Source organism: Erinaceus europaeus, chromosome X (genome assembly GCF_950295315.1).
Source record: "Erinaceus europaeus chromosome X, mEriEur2.1, whole genome shotgun sequence".
NCBI lineage: Eukaryota > Metazoa > Chordata > Mammalia > Eulipotyphla > Erinaceidae > Erinaceus > Erinaceus europaeus.
In genome coordinates this window covers 126,688,559-126,708,438 of record NC_080185.1, presented here as the reverse complement: position 1 = coordinate 126,708,438, position 19,880 = coordinate 126,688,559, and the positions used below count along the sequence as shown (strand labels likewise).

The window sequence follows — 19,880 nt, the reverse complement described above, 5'->3', positions numbered from 1 at the left end:
ATCTGATGGAATAAGTAAAAAAGGAATCTTCCTTTACCCGTGACTTCATGATAGATGTGGCAACACTGCAGGCAGTTATATGGGTTTGACTTAATAAAGACAGACTTTTCTAGCCTTCCCTTCTCACCCACCTCCCTCTCCCTTCTTCCTCTTTCCCTTGTTATCTTCCTTCCAACTGAGCTCAGTCCCTCAGACTAGCTTAAGTGATAACTGTCTTTATCTTTTATCTGTATGGCTTCTAACCCCATAGGCTAAGGGCAGAAGCCCTATATCTTGGTTTAAAAGACAGTTTCCTCGGGATTAGCTCCACAGATGATAGCAGTATTCCGTTTCATTTTGATGGCGGAGAGAATTGAGCCACGGTCATTTCTGTTGACTTGAGCTGTTAGTCACCTGCATTAGGGAAACTGAGACCTGAGCTGGTTGGTGCACTTGCACTTGTCTTTTGCTCCTGGCCTTACCTGCAGGACGTGGTACTGAGAGGCAGGTGTCTTGGTTGTGATAGTCGCACGGGTGGTGTGATGTTTTCATTACCTTCTCTCCCCTGCTCCTCACCTGCTCAGGGCCTGCTCTTAGCTTTCATGACCTCTTTTCAGAGACTTTCTTTTTTGCTCTTGAAAAGAGTCTTAATACCAAATCATTTCAAAAAATGTATTTCAGAAAACTAGGAAAAGTATATATTTCTTTTTCTTCTCCTGTTCCTTTTCTCTCTCTCTCTCTCTCTCTCTCTCTCTCTCTCTCTTTCCACCAAAGCACTGCTCAGCTTTGGTTTATGGTGGTGCAAGGGATTGAACCTGGGACCTTGGAGCCTCAGGTATGAGAGTCTCTTTGCATAACCACTATACATATTGTCCCCCCCTCTCTATATATATTATATATATTTAAAAATTTATTTATTTATAAAATAAAACACATCAACAAGACCATAGGATAAGAGGGGTACAATTCCACACAATTCCCACCACCTGAGTTCTGTATCCCACCCCTTCCCTTGAAAGCTTTCCTGTTCTTTATCCCTCTGGGAGCATGGACCCAGGCTCATTATGGGGTGCAGAAGGTGGAAGGTCTGGCTTCTGTAATTACTTAGGTTGTATACAAACTCTCCTCTAGTGAGTGGGGTGGAGGAGGAGAAGCTGAATGCCAAGTAGGGTGACAATTAATCATTGGGCATGTTCGGTATACTGTATCATGCATGACTGTCTGGAAATCCATTTTGTGGCCTTTCTAGAAAATATAAAAATAGCCACAAAAGCAGATCATCTGACTCCTTGCTAGAGCACCAGCATAAACCAATACAGGCCTGAGTTCAGTTTGCACAGAGGGTAGATGCTTGCCCAGGTCTTGCTGGCTTTTTATGGTATCTTGGGGTGCACTTTCCATTCCCATGTCTCTAGCCTTCCAAGCCTGGGGATGTACTCAGGGAATCTCTGAGCCGAGAACGGTGACATCTTTGCAGGGCCACCCCTGCCTGAGTCCTCGGTGGCTGGCCTGGGTGAGTGGTCCCAGTAGCTCTCTCTATCTCTACCCTGCAGGGAGGTTGGCAGACCATACAGTTATCATTCCCCTTCTGCCCTGCGCAGGAAAGTTCATGACTTCAGCTATCACATGGTATCTCACATGTTTAGGAACTAAACTCCTGCAGTGCACAGAAATTGAGGGTGGCTGTGGGGTGGTGTATGTATTTACACACATACTAGTCATACACGCACATACACACAGTGCCAGAAAACAAGGATAGACACATGCAACATTTCCCCATCTATATGTATAAGCTTGTGTTTTCCTCTTTCATTTTATGGTATAAAATGCACGGCCATGTTCCTTTTCTCAAAGGCATAATTGGTAGTAACCACCGATCTTCCCCCTCTCTGGTCCTTCCTCCCGCCGTTAATGACTTGGAGTGAGTCCCTGCCATCTTTAAAGCTTAGTGCAGTTAGATGGAGTGTGTGACTCAGAGCCTCCATCATGGACTTGCCATTGCCCAGCATTGGCATCCAAATGGTGGCATGCCCAGGGAGGCAGCAGGACGTGCCAGGATGAATTTTTTGGCAAATTGGATGGTCCTGAGGTCTTGGAGTGGCTGAACTTACACGTTGGAAGGTAGATTATGTTGAGCGAGGAGCTGAGTCTAGGGGTGCGTGATAAGAAAGTCCTGTGTTGCCAGTGGGAATGACACCAGCTGGGGTGGGAATGTGGATAAAAGGTCCAAGAGAATGTGACTCAGAGTGGGAAGCAGAAAGACGATGAAGGAAACCCAGGAGCTGCACCACTGAAGGAACGAACTCAGAGGAGAGGAGCTAGCAAAAAATGCCTGTCAGAAAAGGAGTAAGGTAGCTGTCATCCCAGCAGCCAGACAGCCCAGCTGACTGCCCTCTTGGCCCAGTCTCCAGTGCACAGGAGGGCAAAAGGTGGACAGTAGCAGATGGTCTGAAAGCTGATATGCTTTCTTTCCATTTAAAGAACTTTTATTCTGGTTGGCTATTTTTTTCTGTTAAAACAAACAGCTTTCTCTTAGGAAATGATGATGGTTGCTACAAGTTGGGCTTTTTTTTGGGGGGGGACGGGGGGGAGGTTTACTCGGAAAAATAAAAAATTGGCAGCTGGACCACCCACTCCTCCCTGTCACAAGACTACCCTGGCCCATGGGAAACAGGACATGTCCCAGAAGCCTTCTTGCCCCCAGCCGTCAGCCTCATTTTACCCCATCATATTCTGCAGCACCCTCTGCTGGCTACTCGGGATTATGCATCTCGCAGATGTGGCATCAGTCCCCATGGAGTGGTATCCTCAGTCCTCCCTTCCCTGTAATTGCTGTCTGTGGGGAGGGCTGGCCAGTGAGTTAATGGTGTCCTGACCTGTAATCTGCTCAGGTGCACGGCATGTCGTCCCCAGCAGCATGCGGCGGGCAGTGGCCTGCAGACACTGGAGAATGGTCAGGACAGCCACCTGTCCCCCTGTCCTCAGTGGACATGTGCCAGTTAGGTCATCGGGTCCCAAGAACAGAGCCACCTAGCTCAGGGATAGGCGTTTCCCTCCACTGGCCTTGCTTCATGTCTTTTCCAGTTGCCCAGGAGACCTATGGTCTGAGTAGTGCAGAGACATGAATGAAATCTATAACTCATGCTGATGTCCTGGGGCCAGATGGGGACCCTGGAGTGTGACACTGTTAGTGGGCTTTTTATGGGATGACCTCCTTGAGAGCCCATCAAGGATCACTGGAGAAGAATGTCCTACATACAGAAAAGCACTGTGTACCCATGAGAGCATGGAAAAGGAAGCATCACTTTTTAAAAAAGAATTATTTCTTTTCCCTTTTGTTGCCCTTGTTGTCTTTTTATTGTTGTAGTTATTGTTGTTAGTGATGTCGTTGTTGTTAGATAGGACAGAGATGGGAGAGAAAGATATACACCTACAGACCTGCTTCATCGCCTCTAAAGTGACTCCCCTGCAGGTGGGGAGCCGGGGGCTCGAACTGGGATCCTTGTGCTTTGCGCCACGTGCGCATAATCCACGGCACTACTGCCTGATCCCGGAAGCTTCACTTTTAATGGCAGTGTTAGCCAGGAATAATGTAACCTTCCCTGCTCTTTCACTCCCAGGCCAGGGGAAATCATGTGACTTTTTTTTTTTTTTTTTTTTTTTGCTGCTGTGGACTTCCGTTATCTGAGCACTACAGTTCAGAGTTGGGTCTTTCCCTTTTGCTACCTCACCCTTGGACCCAAGTCACTGTCTTAGCTCCCATTTTGGAAATCAGTCGACATGCTAAGTTTAGCTGCTCTACCCTCTACATAACCCCAGGGACTCTGTGCCACCTCTAAATGGACAAAAAGCTTTTCCAAAAAACAAACAAACAAACAAACAAAACCAAAAACCTTTCCTTGTGTAGCTACAACCGAGATTGTACTTTCTTTTTACTTTTCTTTGGCATTGGAAAATCATCACAGTGTGGTGTTATGTACAAGGGGTTCATGTGTATTGTGGTTTTTTTAAATTTCTTTATTGAGGGATTAATGGTTTACAGTTGACAGTAAAATACAATAGTATGTACATGCGTAACATTTCCCTGTTTTCCACATAACAATTCAACCCCTACTAGGTCCTCCTCCGCCATCCTGTTCCAGGACCTGAGCCCTTCCCCCACCCCCACCCCAGAGTCTTTTCATTCAGTACACCAAGCCCAGTCCAAGTTCTGCTTTGTGTTTCCCCTTCTCTTCTTTTTCCTTCACTTCTGCCTATGAGTGGGATCATCCCATATTTATTCTTCTCTTTCTGGCTTATCTCACTTAACGTGATTCCTTACCAAGATGAGGTGAAGAAGGTGAATTTACCATTTTTAATAGTTGAGTAGTATTCCATTGTGTGTATATGCCACAACTTACTCAGCTACTTACTTATCTGTTGTTGGACACCAGGGTCGCTTCCAGGTTTGGCTATTACACATTGTGCTGCTGTGAACATATGTGTACACAGATCCTTTTGGATGGGTGTGTTTAGTTCCTTAGGATCTATCCCCAGGAGAGGAATTGCAGGGTTATAGGATGGGTCCACTTCTAGCCTTCTGAGAGGTCTCCAGACTGCTCTCCACAGGGGTTGTACCCATTGACATTCCCAGCAGCAGTGCAGGAGGGTTCCTTTGTCCCCACAACTTCTCCAGCATTTGTTGCTGCTACCTTTTCTGATGTTTGTCATTCTTATAGGAGTGAAGTAGTAGTATTTCATTGTTGTCTTTATTTGCATTTCTCTGACAATCAATGACTTGGGTCATTTTTTTCATATGTTTGTTGGCCTTTTGGATCTCGTCTGTGGTGAATATTCTGTTCATATCCTCTCCCCCTTTTTGCGTGGGGTCATTTGTTTTCTTGTTGCTGAGTTTGGTGAGCTCTTTATATTTTTTTGGTTATTAGGCTCTTGTATGATGTGTGGCATGTAAAGATTTTCTCCCATTCTGTGGGAGCTCTCTTTGTTTGGGTGGTGGTTTCTTTGTGTATTGTGGTTTAAAGGAAATTTGTGACAGTGAAACTATTAATTCCAAGTGTTGCTGAGATTTCTAGAATATTCCCCAGACCAAACCACCCCTATCTTAGAGAACAGTTTGTGTTTTCAGCCCTGGGTCCATGTACCCACAAGGCTGCTTCTTCCTCTCCCTCTGGGAATACCACTTCAGATTCCCAAGGCAGACCCTAAGATCAGAATATTTCACATTATTGGTGCAAAATGTGAGGGTCTTTAAAAGTCACTTTGGAAGGACAAGTCTTCTTAAAGCAATCCCAATGACGCAGATGGCTCCTTATTTTTAACCTCAGAGCACTTGTTCCAGAACTGTGCACAAACTGTAGCTGTTTCCATGGAAACACTCACAGTCCAGCTAGGAACAAAATATCACCCCATCTAGTTTCTCTCTGTCTCAGTTTGTGTTGCCAGGATGGTTCATCTGTTGTCAGGAATCAACGTAGTGTTAGGATTCCAGTGAAATTTGATCCATCACTGGGATTGTTCCTTCATTTCTCAAGGGAATGTGGACCTTGGTTTTGGGGGGGTTGGGGCCTGACCAGAAGAAATAAGGAAATCACCCTTGCCACTGTAGCTCTATCATGGCCAGGCAAGCCAGTAGACTCTCCTCTTTTTATTTAGAGAAGCTGTTCTCTGGAGATCTGCATCTCAGAAGAGAAAAAGACAAAGATAAGGAGAGACATTGGGGTGCCAGTAGACCCCATTTGTGACACATAGTCTAGACTCAGACTTACTGAACTTTCGATGTAGAATCAGAGCTAGGCTGAATGGACACTGGTCTTGGTTTGTTCAGCTGAACTGATTTCATTGTCTGTCCTACTTAGGTCTCAGCTGAGATTTTCTTGAATTTTCGCTTTTCAGTTAAGTGGATATTTGCAAAAAGAAAACTTAAAGAGTACACATAAGAAGTATCAAACCGGGAGTCGGGTGGTAGCACAGCAGGTTATGCGCAGGCGGCGCAAAGCGCAAGGACTGGTGTAAAAATCCCGGTTCGAGCCACCGGCTCCCCACCTACAGGGGTCTGCAGGTGTGTCTATCTTGCTCTCCCCCTCTCTGTCTTCCTCTCCTCTTTCCATTTCTCTCTGTCCTATCCAACAATGACAACATCAGTAACAATAATAATAACTACAACAATAATAATTAAAAAACAACAAGGGCAACAAAAGTGAATAAATAAATATTTTTTTTAAAAAAAGAAGTATCGAATCTGTAGGGAGAGCTTCATGAATGGTGAGGCAGGGCTGCAGGTGTCTCTCTTTCTCCCTCTCTGTCTCCCTCTCAACTCTTGATTTCTCACTGTCTCTAGCCAATTAAAAAAAAACAAACTTGGAGGACTTGAGATGTTACACAGGTGACTGCAGAATTTAGATGGAAATCCAGATAATTGAAGATTCCTCTTGCTCTGTCAATCAGAGCTTTGTAATATTCAGAGTACACTCTGTTTCCTCTTTCTTTTTTCTTCCTCCAGGGTCATTGTTGGGGCTCGGTGCTGGCACAGTGAATCCGCTGCTTCTGGCAGCCATTTTTTCCCTTTCATAATTTTATTGCATAGGACAGAAAGAAATTGAGAGGGAAGGGGAGCTAGAGAGAAAGAGTGACACCTGTAGACCTGCTTCACAGCTTGTGAAGCATCCCCCCTGCAGGTGGGGTGCCCAGGGCTCAAACTTGAATCCTTACACAGGTCCTTGCGCTTAACCAGGTGTGCCACTGCTCACCCTCCTCCCCCCAGTGTACTTTCTTAGGAAAAACAAATGAATCCTACTTCAAATTATCATGTAACTTGTGAGTGTTCTGTTTCGGCAGCATAGACGCAGGTCGCAGGTTTGTAATGATGTCTGAGTTATAACCAAAAAGATGTTTGGGGAAAAAACAGCACAGGAAAAGTGGTGCATATTTACTTGTGCTCAACTGCAGGGAATCAGACTTGCAAACCACATAATAAATGTGGAACCTGAATGATTGAAGAGTGGCTTTTATTCACTATCAGAATTATTGAGACATAGTATCTTAAAGCCTTTAAAGGAATTTGTGAGAGATTACATATAGACCAGAGTGTTACTTATCAGAAAGAAGGACCAATTAACTTGCAGGGGGAGAAAAAAAAACTCATCAATTATATGTTATCTTATTTGTGATGCCAGGGAATGAACCCAGGGTGGAAACTACCACTGAATGGCCTCCCAGGGCAGGCAGGGTTTTTGTTTGTTTGTTCGTTTTTTTTGTTTTGTTTTTTGTTATTCTTTGTCTTTGTGAGGGAGGGAGAGGAAAAAGGCAGAGACAAAGGAGTGGCACCATGGCACTGCTCCACCCTCCACAGAGGTGCCCTCTCACCTCCTCTGTGCCATCAGCTTCAGGGCCTCCTCATCAAGCTTAAGTTGTTCTTAGCCCTTAAGAATGGACAACTCTCTCTCAAAAACTTTGATTTTTCACCTTGCTCCGCTTCCATGTGTTTAATTTCACTGAAATGCTATTTCAAGAGAGAACCACCTTTTGGCTATGAGATTTGTCATCTGGAATTAGAGTGGTAGCACACTCACCAGCGGGTGGGCTCTTTGCTGTCTAGCATGGGTGTAGAAGGGGCTCCACAGCTCTATTGGCCAGGGTTTCCTTTTTCTCTCTGGTGATTTAATAACAAAACGACATACATTATTTCACTCCAAGTCTGGTTTCTAAGAACCTATCGCTAACACTCAGTAAGGACTTTCTGTACATCTGTGTTTAGCCTCAGGCAGAAAGTCTGTTTCCGCCAATAAACCTAGCATGCTAAGGCCTCCATGTAGATGGCTCCTTTCCAGGTACACAAGGCATAGTATTTAAAGGCAGAGCTGTCTTGTCTACCCTGAATACATACATAAGACATTAAGAGACCTTTTTGGAACTTTTTGGCTTCCACAGACAAAGCACATCTGCCTCTCTCAACCTGACTGAGAGCAGGTCCTAAATGTATGCTTCTGAAATACGGGGGTAAGGAGGGAAATTGTACTATTTAGATATGCCCGCATTCTTCCAGATTCATGGATAGCCATGACATGAATGTGAGGTCATGTGCAACATTGTGACAATTACAATTTTTTAAAAAAAAGGCGTACTGTTCTTAAGCTAGGAATTGCTTGGCTAGTGTTCAGCTCAGCCCAAACAGCTTTTCCAGATGGGTTGCATGAAGTCAACTTCATCCGGATTTTGTTTCCGCTACAGAGCTTGTCCCTCACCATATGTCCCTACATATTTTTTCTTGCAAGTTGTGGAAAGTTACAGCACACTGTTTAATTGTGGCCACTAGACTATTTCTTTGTGCCTATAGTGAGCATACTTTTCGAAATGTGCCCTTTGCCTCTTCTCCCTCTCTTTTCCCCAGTTCTTTCTCTGATGGTGGGTCTTACTAGAGATTTTTCCCTGAAAAGAACAGTTCTACATATGATTGACTTATCTAGGAGAGACCTATTTTGCCACCCTCAGCAGCTGAGTCCTTGTAGAATGGCGGTGAACTTGGAACTGGCTGCCTCAAGTAGAATTTGATCTCCCTCAGAAACCTCAGATTACCCACAAGGAGTGCTTTTCAAACTCTGCCTGTGTGTAGTTTCTATTTGAGTATGAGTCTAGATCACAAAGTAAGACTATAAACTTTAGCAGAGCTCCCATAGGCTGTCTTGTGGACCAGTAGTTGAAGAGAAAAAAGATGAAGACACAGTCAGTTTGCTCACTGCTGCTTGTGCCTTTCATATTTCACTCCTTACCTTGGACTTATTTTGGTCTTTGGTAGAATGTTCCAGAAATTTCATTGAGTAGCATGTCTGATTTGTTGCTTATTTATGGGTCTGCTTGGGCTTAGGTTATACAACTTTCATAAATTTTAATGGCACTAATTAGACATAGGGGGACCCCAAAGCCCACTTTGGATTCCTAGCCCCTCTCAGCTGCCTGTTAGTAGTTTCTCAGTGACATGACTTGACACCATTTTCCAACACATTTTCAGGAAATTAGTTTTCAGTTGAAGAAGAAACTGCCTTATAGAGCTATTAACACACAACTATTTTCTTTACCCTCGTGGGGAATTGGACTGCAGTAAAAATGAGCACATTACAACTCTAACCCAGTGCCTCCTTTTCATAACGGCGAGCTTTCTCAGTGGGCTCATAGTTGCAGGAGGAGTCTCATCTGCTCTTGTAGCCAGACCTCCAAGTCCCCATGCTTGGGCCTGGTCGGGAGGAACAGGCCTGCATGCTTTCACCCAAGCACTGACTCCAGTGGTCACGTATCATCAGCTTTCACACGGCTTCCAGAGTCTGGACTCAGCAGGCAGGATAGGAGTTCGAGCCCGGCTAGTGGCATGTGCCCGGGGCGTAGAACAGGGTGAGGATCATCCCGTCACCACCTAATGTCAGCCCTAAGAGCTTCAGGGGTAGTGCGCTCTCCCAGGCCAGGCCTAGCCACCTGAGAGCAGACCTCAAGGGCTTGTCACAACCCCGATTGCCTGACCACATGCCAGAATGCCACATTTGGCAGATCTGGGGCTGGGTCCCAGGGAATCTTGAGGCCCTCGTGCAGGGACTGCACTCTGAAAACCATGCCTAAGTGGAGTTGGGGCTTTGCACACCTGCGGAAATGCGGGCCCAGAAGACGACAGTAGGGTCTGGAGGCTGGACACACCATGTGCTAGGTGAGGCACTCTGGTTTGTACTCACAGGACCCGGCACACGTGACTCCCACCAGCATTGTCGCAGCCATGAATGCGACTCTTCTTCGTCTCACATGCTCCACTCTTGTTGAGTATCCATTGCCTACAGGGCTTCTTGAATGTCACACATGATCAAGATTACTGGTGTGGGAACACAAGCCACAGAGAATGTCACAGTAGCCTGTGGCAGATGCAGGGTGGAGGGGAAGGTATAGCACACCAAGCTTCACACACCAGGTACAGCACCTTGCTGCTGATGGGGCCGAGTGCAGGGAAGTGGGCTGACTGTGCCTGCTTGGGTACAGCGCCACACAGCGGCCCACTAATGGATGCATCAAAGATGGCCACTTTTCGGTCAGTTTTTTGATACAAGCATGCCACGGTCACTGCCATTCCAAATTGCGTAGACCAGGGGAGATTAGACCAGTGACATTCTCTTCAGTTTTACCACCCTTCCTTCAGTTTCTAGGCATGTATTATGACCATTGGTTTTTCTTCACGTAGTGCCAGGAAATAAACCCAGGGCCTTGAACATGTGCAACACCACTGAGTCATGTCCCTAGTCCTATTTTTTTTATCTGTCTTTTTTTTTGGGGGGGAGACACCACAGCACCAGTTCACCATCCATGGAGCTTCCTTGGTGCTTTCCGCGGTGCTCTCTGAGCCACCTCTTAGGCCTATTTTAATCATTTGAGGTACCCTGGGTATTGCGGTGTCCACATCTTCTTAGAAGACTAGGTTTCCTGAATCAGTTTGAAGTTCATGGGCTTTTCTGTATCTCTCACAGAGTCTCCAGTATCCAGCAGCAGCTGGCGCAGTTGGAGAGCGAGTCATGGCCGGGTATGGCCGAGGCTGACCGGGACCGGTTGCAGCTGGTCAAAGAGAAGGAAGCCCTGCTGCAGGAGCTGCAGCTCACCCTGCAGCAGCAGCGGCCACCTGAGGACCTGGGCCGGCTAGAGGAGGAGCGGCAGCGCTTGGAGGAGGAGATCCAGCGTGCCCGTGCCACCTCTGTGCAGGGGGCCACAGAAAGGTGGGCAGTCGGGCTCGGAACCCCAAGGGCCAAGCGAAATAGGACACTTGCTTCGGGCTTGAAACAAAAATGCTCTCTACTAGCTTGGCATTTATGATCTCTGTGCTTTTCAGAAATTCTAGCAATGCAAACCTGCATTGCTTATCCAGAGCATCAAGTTTGAGCTTGGAACTTTGCACATTTAAGTCTTGCAGTCTACCTGTTGCTACAGTTGAATTCCTTATTAGGAGGCTAGAGTTGGTGTCTTTGAACTTTGCTACAGACTCTTTCCCTTCCTCCAGGATTCTCCTTCAGGACAAAAGAAACTGTCTCCTTATGCAGCTGGAGGAAGCCACCCGCTTAGCATCCTACCTCCAGTCCCAGCTCAAAAGGTGAGTCACCTTCAAAGAGAAAGCAATCCTGAACTGTCATGAACTAAGGCTTCTCTGTGACTCCCTAACTCCCTTCAGCTTGGGTTTTCTCCTACCGGAATGTAGAGTGTGAAGTGATATAACACAGAACACAAAAATGGGTACATGCTAGTGTTTTAAGATTGACTTATTGACTGATGGGATGGGGGAAGCCAGAGCCTCCCTCTAGCACTAGTGATGCTTGGGACTGAACTCAGGACCTCACACTTGAGAGTCCAATACTTTATCCACTGTGCAACCCCCCCCAAGTGGCAGATACATTCTGTTTTTAAGATGAACTGCTAACATATGATTCCGGGAATAAGAAGAGAACCAAATTTGCTTCTAGAATAGCAAGACTATAAGGTCCATTTGGTCTGAGAATTTTGTGATTTTTTCCCCCTAGTTTCAGAAGTACATAGATTTGCCTATACAAGTGCTCATGTACATTTTTATTCTTTATAAAGTCAGATTTGGATGCTCAGTAACAGTTCATGTTCTCAAGCCCTCAGTTTTGAGACATGTTAAAGGCCCTTCCTTCCTTCCTTTCCTCCCTTCCTTCCTTCCTTCCTTCCTTCCTTCCTTCCTTCTTTCTTTCTTTCTTTCTTTCTTTCTTTCTTTCTTTCTTTCTTTCTTTCTTTCTTTCTTTCTTTCTTTCTTTCTTCTAGAGCTCTGCTCAGCTCTGGCTGATAGTGGTGCTGGAAACTGAACCTGGGACTTCAAAGCCTCAGGAAGGAGAATTTTTTGCATAGTCATTATGCTGTCTCCCCAGTCCTGTTAAAGGTTGTCTATGTATTATTTTCTCAGCCATTCCTTCTGGATATGCTGTGAGGTCGGGACTGTCATTGTCACACCCTCTGTGAGCAAGTGGAAGGTGCAGGTCAGGCACATGGCTTAGCCAAGCAGAGTCAGACCAGTTTTGAGCTAGAACTTGAGCTCAGACAGGAGTCCTTGATGTCAGCTTGGCTCTTTCTAGATGTTGGGAAGAGACACAGGAATGATAGGAGAAGGTTTCCTCTTGTGTTCACAGGTATTAAATGGGAGGGCGAGGCCAACAATTGTTCCTCATAGAACACTCTAGATTCTCTGCCTTATGGCAGAGATGAGCCATCTCTGCTGCTTTTCTCAGCTCCCATGGTTTCTCTCTCATTTCAGCCTGTCTGCCAGCACCCTGACCATGTCATCGGGGAGTAGCCGGGGTTCCCTCGCCTCCAGCCGGGGCTCCCTTGCCTCCAGCCGGGGCTCGCTGAGCTCCATCAGCTTCACCGACATCTATGGACTCCCACAGTACGAAAAGCCCGATGCCACCGAGGGCAGCCAGCTCCTGCGCTTCGACCTGATCCCCTGCGATGCCCTGGCGCGAGATGCCCCCTTCTCTGAACCCCCGGGCCCCTCAGGCTTCTACAAGCCAAGGCTGTCCCTGGATACACCCCAGTCTCTGGCGTCCCTGTCCTCCCGTTCCTCCCTGTCCTCCCTGTCCCCACCGAGCTCACCCCTGGACACCCCCTTCCTGCCGGCCTCGCGTGACTCACCCCTGGCCCCGTTGTCCGACAGTTTGGAGGTGCCAGGCCTGGGCGCCCTTGATAGACTGAGGGCGCAGGCCTCTGCTTTGGGCGATGAGGATGCACCCAGCACCACATCTCTGCAGCTGCACGGATTCCCTGGGGATGGGGACGTGCCTCGAGAGCAGGCACCCCAACTGGCCACCGCTTCTGCGAGCACAGGTAAATACTGATGGGTCCTGTGGGTCTTCTGGGATCAGGGACGAAATCAGGCACAGTGGCACAGAAAACAGTGAGCTGTCCTGCAATGTGAGGACTGTTGGTGGGATTAGAGAGAGCCCACCCTACTCGGCACTTCTGCTTCTTTCATGCTGGGTGCTTGTGATCTGGGTCCTGGCAAGGTCACTGCCTTGAGCAAAGAGGTCTTTCCCAGGTTTCTGGCTTGTTTTCAGGATGTGCCTACTTGTAGACAATGAGGGTAAGAGCCACATAAAGCTTCCTGCTTCAGAGACTGGTGGATCCTAGGGCCTCAGAGAACTCTCCAGGGCAGATCCCATGGAACATTCTATGTGTACCACCCAAGACCACCCTGGTCGCATGCAGCCTAATGGAAATCTATACTGTTGTCCCTGTGACTTCATCTCTTTCTTTATAAGCATCTCTGGCCTTTCAAGAACAACTGTCTGACATAGCAATGAAAATCGTCCTTTCTGTGTGGTTGAGTTGTCTAGTCTTCAAATCAAAACACCTGAAGCCATGGTGACCTTCATCCCATCTATGTTAGTTCTGCCTCTCCTTGGTGCTTGTCTATCTGCTGGTGGCCCAGAGCTGTGGATAAAGGAGTTGTTATTGATGTGAACAATCCGACTGCCTGGTGACAAAGCGGGGTCTCAGCTCCACCCTCCCCGTGTGCTTTTTTTTTTTAATTTTTAAAGATTTTATTTTTTTTTAATTTAAGAAAGGAGACATTAACAAAACCATAGAATAAGAGGGGTACAATTCCACACAATTCCCATAACCCGATCTCCATATCCCATCCCCTCCCCTGATAGCCTTCCCATTCTCTATCTCTCTGGAAGTATGGATCCAGGGTCGTTGTGGGTTGCAGAGGGTGGAAGGTAATTGCTTCCCCGCTGAACATGGGCGTTGACTGGTCGATCCATACTCCCAGTCTGCCTCTCTCTTTCCCTAGTAGGGCGGGGCTCTGAGGAAGCGGAGCTCCAGTACACATTGATGGGGTCGTCTGTCCAGGGAAGTCTGGTCAGCATCTTGCTGGCATCCGGAACCTGGTGGCTGAAAAGAGAGTTAACATACAAAGCCAAACAAATTGTTGAACAATCGGGAGTCGGGCGGTGGCACAGCGGATTAAGTGCAGGTGGTACAAAGTGCAAGGACCGGTGTAAGGATCCCAGTTCGATCCCCCGGCTCCCCACTTTCAGGGGAGTCGCTTTGCAGGCAGTGAAGCAGGTCTGCAGGTGTCTATCTTTCTCTCCCCCTCCTCTCTCCATTTCTCTCTGTCCTACCCAATAATGATGATAAGGGCAACAAAAAGGAATAAATAAATAAATAAATAAATACAAATTGTTGAACAATCATGGACCTAAAGACTGGAGTCCCCAAACCTAGATATAGTCCAGGTCCCCTGAGATAGATCATAGGTTCACACGTGCCCATAAACTAGGGAAAATATATACCTGAAAACAGAAGTACACAAGAGCATGCGGGGAATACCCCCCAACACTTCATCTGCACTATTCCATGTGCTTTTTTGAGCCAGCCTCTAGCAACTCCAGCCTTCTGGAGTTTTTAGAGAGGGTCCAGGACAAGGCCTTGCCTCTGAATACAATACACCTGGGTCATTTGCACTGCAAAGCTGTCTTAAGTATCCCACTTGATAGTTCTAGGAGCAGAGTGATTTCAACCAGGAAGTTCTGGGCCCAGCTACAGGAGAGTCTTGGCAAGTTCTGGAGACATTTCTGGGTGGCAGAGCAGGGAGGACCGGCATGTAATAGGTGGAGACCAGAGATATTGCTCGTTACCTCATAGTGTGTGGGGAAGCTCCACCATACAGAGTGGCAGTCATGCAAGACCAAAACCCCTGAGTGAGTGTCACTTTCCCTGACTTAAACCAAAGCTGGGTTTTTCTATTCACCGTCATTCTGTTCCGTGTGTGTGTGTGTGTGTTGATTATAGATCAAATCATAATCATTCTTGGCTCTTACATATTTAATAGCCAGGGAGCCATTACATTCTGAGGCAACACAGCCCCACAGCCCTCTGACTACTCTGTGTATTTTGGTGTCCTCTCCTGTGTGTTTGCAAACTCACCACTTATAACCATGAATATATTGCTTCCGTTATTCACATATATAGATGACCTTCACTATGATTTTCTCTATAGTTATGGGTTCATTGTTCCCTGCTTTCACTTGTCATATACAGAAAAAACAAAATCAGCACTGACTCAAACATTTGTTGTTCCTTAAGCTTGCTTTTCCCAGTGTCAACTTCTTGTTAAAGGTTAAGGTGTAAATGTATCAGTTTCTCATTGAGGAAAGTCCACATTAGGCCCAAGGCCCCTTTTGTAATGGGTAGATATAGGGTGGGAGGAGAAAGAGCTGACTTGATTCCTTTGTTTTTCATGTCCACTCTGATCTGCCTCATAATGGTTCAAAACGCTGAGATTGAGGTATTAGTTTATACTGTAGCAGACACTGCCACCTGGTGGTGAATTCTTGCATGACACACAGTTGACTGGAGTCCTTGTAAACATACACTTGGCCCAAAAATCAGGTCCTGGTAGGTGCTCCCAGGGGAGTGCATTAGTTCAGGAACTTCTTCCGGTATGGAGCCGGTGTCTCCACGTTCCCTTTATGCATTGCAGCTTCAGAGAACTGGTGAGAATCGTAGTGCTCATCATGTTACCTGCCTGCCTCTCCCTAGCTCCCAAGGTCACATAGCTCCCCTGACTTTGCAGCACTCTCTGAGTCTAACTGCATGCCAGTTGTAACAAGATAAAATTCTAGAAAGATAAAATTGAAATTTTCCCTAGACCTCCAAAACAAGCTTGAGGAAGGCTTTTTTCCATTGTGTTTTAAAGTCAGTCATGGAGAACTGAAGGCAGGCCACGGGAATGGGGAAATAGACTGTTATCTTGAAAAGTTTACATTTTTACTACAGTTTTATCTTCCTAGGGTTTTAAAAGTCAAATATGTCATGATTTTGAAATCCTTCCCCATCTTCATTGCTCACTGGTATTTGCTAATCTAAACCCGTGAAAACCTCGACTTTGCTTATCTACATATTGACATTTTTATTATATTCACACTCTGGTTAAAATTGTTAGTTTAAAATCTCAAGTTGTTTCACTTTGTGCTTTTCCCCCCCTTATCTCTTTCCTCATGCGGCTCAACAGAAACGTTCACTGTAAGTGACCTTGGAATTCTCTTTTGCCGTGTTGATCAGGCCGGGGGCTCATCTTTGCAAGGAATCTATGTCTTGAGAATGTTGGGTGTGGTCTAGAAGGGCATGTCTGATGGTCGTACTTGAATGTAGTGCAGTGATCACCATTATTATGATGCCTATGTCAACATCACTATAAATCACGGTTATTAGAGTGCTAAATTTTCTTGTTTTAAATTTTTATTATCTTTATTTATTTATTGGATAGAGACAGCCAGAAATTTAGAGGAAGGGGGAGATAGACAGGGAGAGCGACAGAGAGACCCCTGCAGCACTGCTTCACCACTTATGGAGCTTTCCTCCTCTAGGTTGGGACCGGGGGCTTGAACCCAGGTCCTTGCACACTGTAATATGTGCGTTCAACCAGGTGTGCCACCACCCAGCCCCTTAGAGTGCTAACTTTTCTAAAAGCTCTAAGTATTTCCTCTTCCATCTAGTTCCCCTAAACTTAATGGCTTGTTATTGTTACAGGCCAGTCGGCAGCAGCCATTATTTTTTCTTTTTAAATTTTTTTATATTAATTTATTTATTTCCCCTTTTATTGCCCTTGTTGTAGTTATTATTGTTGTTGTTATTGATGTTGTTGTTGGATAGGACAGAGAGAAATGGAGAGAGGAGGGGAAGACAGAGAGGAAGAGAGAAAGATAGACACCTGCAGACCTGCTTCACCGCTTTTGAAGTGACTCCCCTGCAGGTAGGGAGCCGGGGGCTCGAACCGGGATCCTTAAGCTGGTCGTTGCACTTCGCACCACGTGCGCTTAACCTGCTGTGCTACTGCCCGACTCCCTATTTTTTCTTTCATTTTGTCAAGTAATGACAAAAGTGACCTTAGGTCTCAGTGTGTATCTGTCCTTAAAAAATGCAAAGGCCATCGATGTATGTGAATGCTTGGAGGATTGTTGATTTCTACCTCCATTGACCTTGGAGGCTGAGAGCAGGTGGCTGTGGTGAGTGTGGCATGGGTTCTGCTGTGTGTGTGTGTGTGTGTGTGTGTGTGTGTGTGTGTGTGTGTGTGTGTGTGTCCGTGTCCATCCGGCCCTCCCACTGGAGGCTGCCATGTATGTGCTTCCACTGGCTCTGGAACTTTAAAGGCCAAGCTGAGACCTTTGCGTTGCAGCCAGAGGGAAAGTTTGTCAGAGTGGCACCAGCAGGGTGTCCCTTCCTTCAGGGAGCTGTGCCAAGTGGCAGGGCTGGGAGCAGAAAGATCCTGTGGGTTTACTTGCTGGGGGTCCTGGCAGCAAAGTGAGAACTTCTGTCTGCACCTGGGAGTTGAGGCGGAAGGGCTGTTGATTCTTCCACGTGAATCATCAGGGTGATAAGGAGAGTTTGGGCCAGGAGTCCAAAGTCAGTGCCTCAGACCTCCCACCCCATAGTGAAGCTGACTGACCGAGACTTGGCACTGTATTGCCTTTGGAAGGACAGCTTTGGCCCACACTTGACACCATAGGACCAAAGTTCCTAGCCAGCCTGATACATGGTTGGGTCTGATGGATAATTTGGCTGAGAAGAGAGATGGTCATGAGTGGACTTGCCAAGTCCCCCAACTAAGGTATGCACAGGGAAGTACTTTGTACTTCACAAAGAGAGCCAAGGACCTGCGTTAGTGGCAGGAGGCATTGTGGTGCTAGGGGAAGGCTCACTCTGGGACTTCATGTTGGCCACACCCCGGGCACAGTCCGTCTCCAAGTTGGGAGGTTGTGCGTGCAACCTTGTGGGTTTTGTAAACTAGTGCTGGGGGGGGGGGGGAAGGAGAAATAGAGAACCGATGATGAAGAAAGAGGGCAAACCGTAGTGGTTCTCTTGGGCCTCTGATTAAAACAGGTTAGAGCTGGACATGAGCTGCTGCTGGTGGGAACTGTCTCACCCAGGAAAGCAGTCTGGTAGCAGACCAGGCCGGGGCTCTGGGGAGGTCACTGCAGCTGGGCAGACTGTTGGGTGCAGAGGTCTTCAAAGGGGCAGGTTCGAGTGTCCCCATGGCCTGCCAGTCACTTCCTTTTATTAAGAGCTCATGTAAATTATTAAATGTGTTGTTGTAACTGGTGCTTCACTGCTTCAGGCCAGTGATGGCAGGTCGAAAGAGAGAGACAGAGGGAGAGACAGAAAGATACCACAGCACTGAAGTTTCTCTCAGTGCGTTGGGGATAAGCTCAAGCCTGGGTTGCATGTGTGGCAAAGCAAACACCCCACCAGGTGAACTGTCTTGCCAGCCTAGTCACAGGTTTCTCTTTCCTGACCACCAGGGAAATAGCTCAGCTAGGAGAGCCTGAGGCTCCTGGTTCAGTCCTCAGTGCCCCATGTGCTGGCGTGCTGCCCTGCATCCCCCCCAGCTTTCTTTCTCTACATTATATGAATATGAAATACATACAAATGATATTTTAAGACATCCTTGATTATAAAGCAGTATGTGTATTGCATAAACTATGACAAATACCCAGCAGCTGAAGAAGAAAATAGGACCCCCTCATGGAGAGTGCGTGGGATGCTGCCTCTCTCCCACGCTTTGGGGCGCGCCAATCTCTGAGTGCCCTGTGAAAGGACGTCAAGTGTCCCTGACAGTCTGTGTGCTCATTGGGAGATGGGAAGAGACTTACAGTGCGCCAGGAGTTTTTACGGAGTGGTTGGAAGCCAGTCTCTTCAGTCTGTCATAGAGTGAGACTTGAGTGTGGCACATTTACACGTCACCTTCTGTCCCTGGGCCGTGTAGGAACTTGTGCTCTCAGACCGTTCTGTTCGTGGCGTGATACTTCCCTGCCTCCTAAGCCATCACCTCTGATTCCCATGCGTTTCATCTGTAGCAGTGACTCTTCGAGAAGACAGTGCCAGGAGGCTGGAGCGGAGAGTGCGTCGCGTCTCTGTCTGCCTGTCAGACTATTCGCTCGCCAGTGATAGCGGTGTGTTCGAACCTCCGCCCAAGAGGTGAGATGTCATCTTGCTCTTTCTTTCCCCCTTGGCGGTTCACGGGGGCACAGCTGACACATGGCACCAGCCTGAGCTGAGCTTTATTTTGCTTTGATGGCTGCAATGTTATTATTTCATCTCAGGTGATATGTCTAAGCTGTTTCCCTCAGCTAGCTTTCTCTTGACTTCAGGAGCGAGGACACTGAAGAGTCTGTACCTGGAAGTGTGCGTGAAGGGCCCCAGATCTACGTCGGCTTCTTGTGAGTGCAGACACTTGTCACCACTTGGAGAGCCCAGGGTAGGGGTACCCCCGGGATCTGGGTTGCCCCTGACTTTCTTCAGCTGATCTCAAAGGGATAGAGGTGGTGGGGAGGGGAGACCAGAACTGGCAGCCCCACTGCTGAGGGTCACTGCTGGGGACTGTCTCACCTTCGGGGCTAAGGGGGGTGGTGAAGTCAGGCTCCTGGCGGAAGGGTCTCCCATGTCTCTGCCCAGAGTGACCTGGTTAGCTGGCTGTCCCACCCATGGGGAAGAGCTGAGCGGCTGTGGTCCATGTAAATCCTTTTGGTTTCTAACCACAGTTTCACTTAAAGGCAGGTCTCAGTGGTGTGCAGATTAGCATGGCATGAGAAAGAAATGACCACTGAATTTAATTTTTTTAAAAAAGCAACCTGGGAAGTAACTCAGTGGGTAGAGTGAAGGGATTACAAGTATGAAATCCTGGGTTTAATGCCAGGCAGCACATATCCTACAGGACAAACAAGGGCAAACATGCTGCCGCCGCTACTGCAGATCAGACTAGTGAGGTGGGGTGTGCGGCCCTCTACCTCCCCTCCTGCTGTGTTTCTGCAGTGACAGCTATCATTGCATAAAAACATCAGGACTAGAACGGTTCACACTGGGGGCTAGGTCAT

At 47.2% G+C, this 19,880-nt stretch overlaps 1 protein-coding gene across 1 annotated transcript in view; it reads left to right on the top strand.

Moving 5' to 3' along the window:
- Window positions 1-19,880, top strand: part of WWC3 (WWC family member 3) — a 69,656-nt gene that overhangs the window by 27,710 nt on the left and 22,066 nt on the right. The window contains exons 6-10 of the mRNA XM_060183095.1: window positions 10,473-10,715; window positions 10,997-11,086; window positions 12,260-12,828; window positions 18,864-18,984; window positions 19,158-19,226. Of these exons, the coding sequence (XP_060039078.1) occupies window positions 10,473-10,715; window positions 10,997-11,086; window positions 12,260-12,828; window positions 18,864-18,984; window positions 19,158-19,226 (1,092 nt within the window). The remainder of the gene's footprint in view (window positions 1-10,472; window positions 10,716-10,996; window positions 11,087-12,259; window positions 12,829-18,863; window positions 18,985-19,157; window positions 19,227-19,880) is intronic.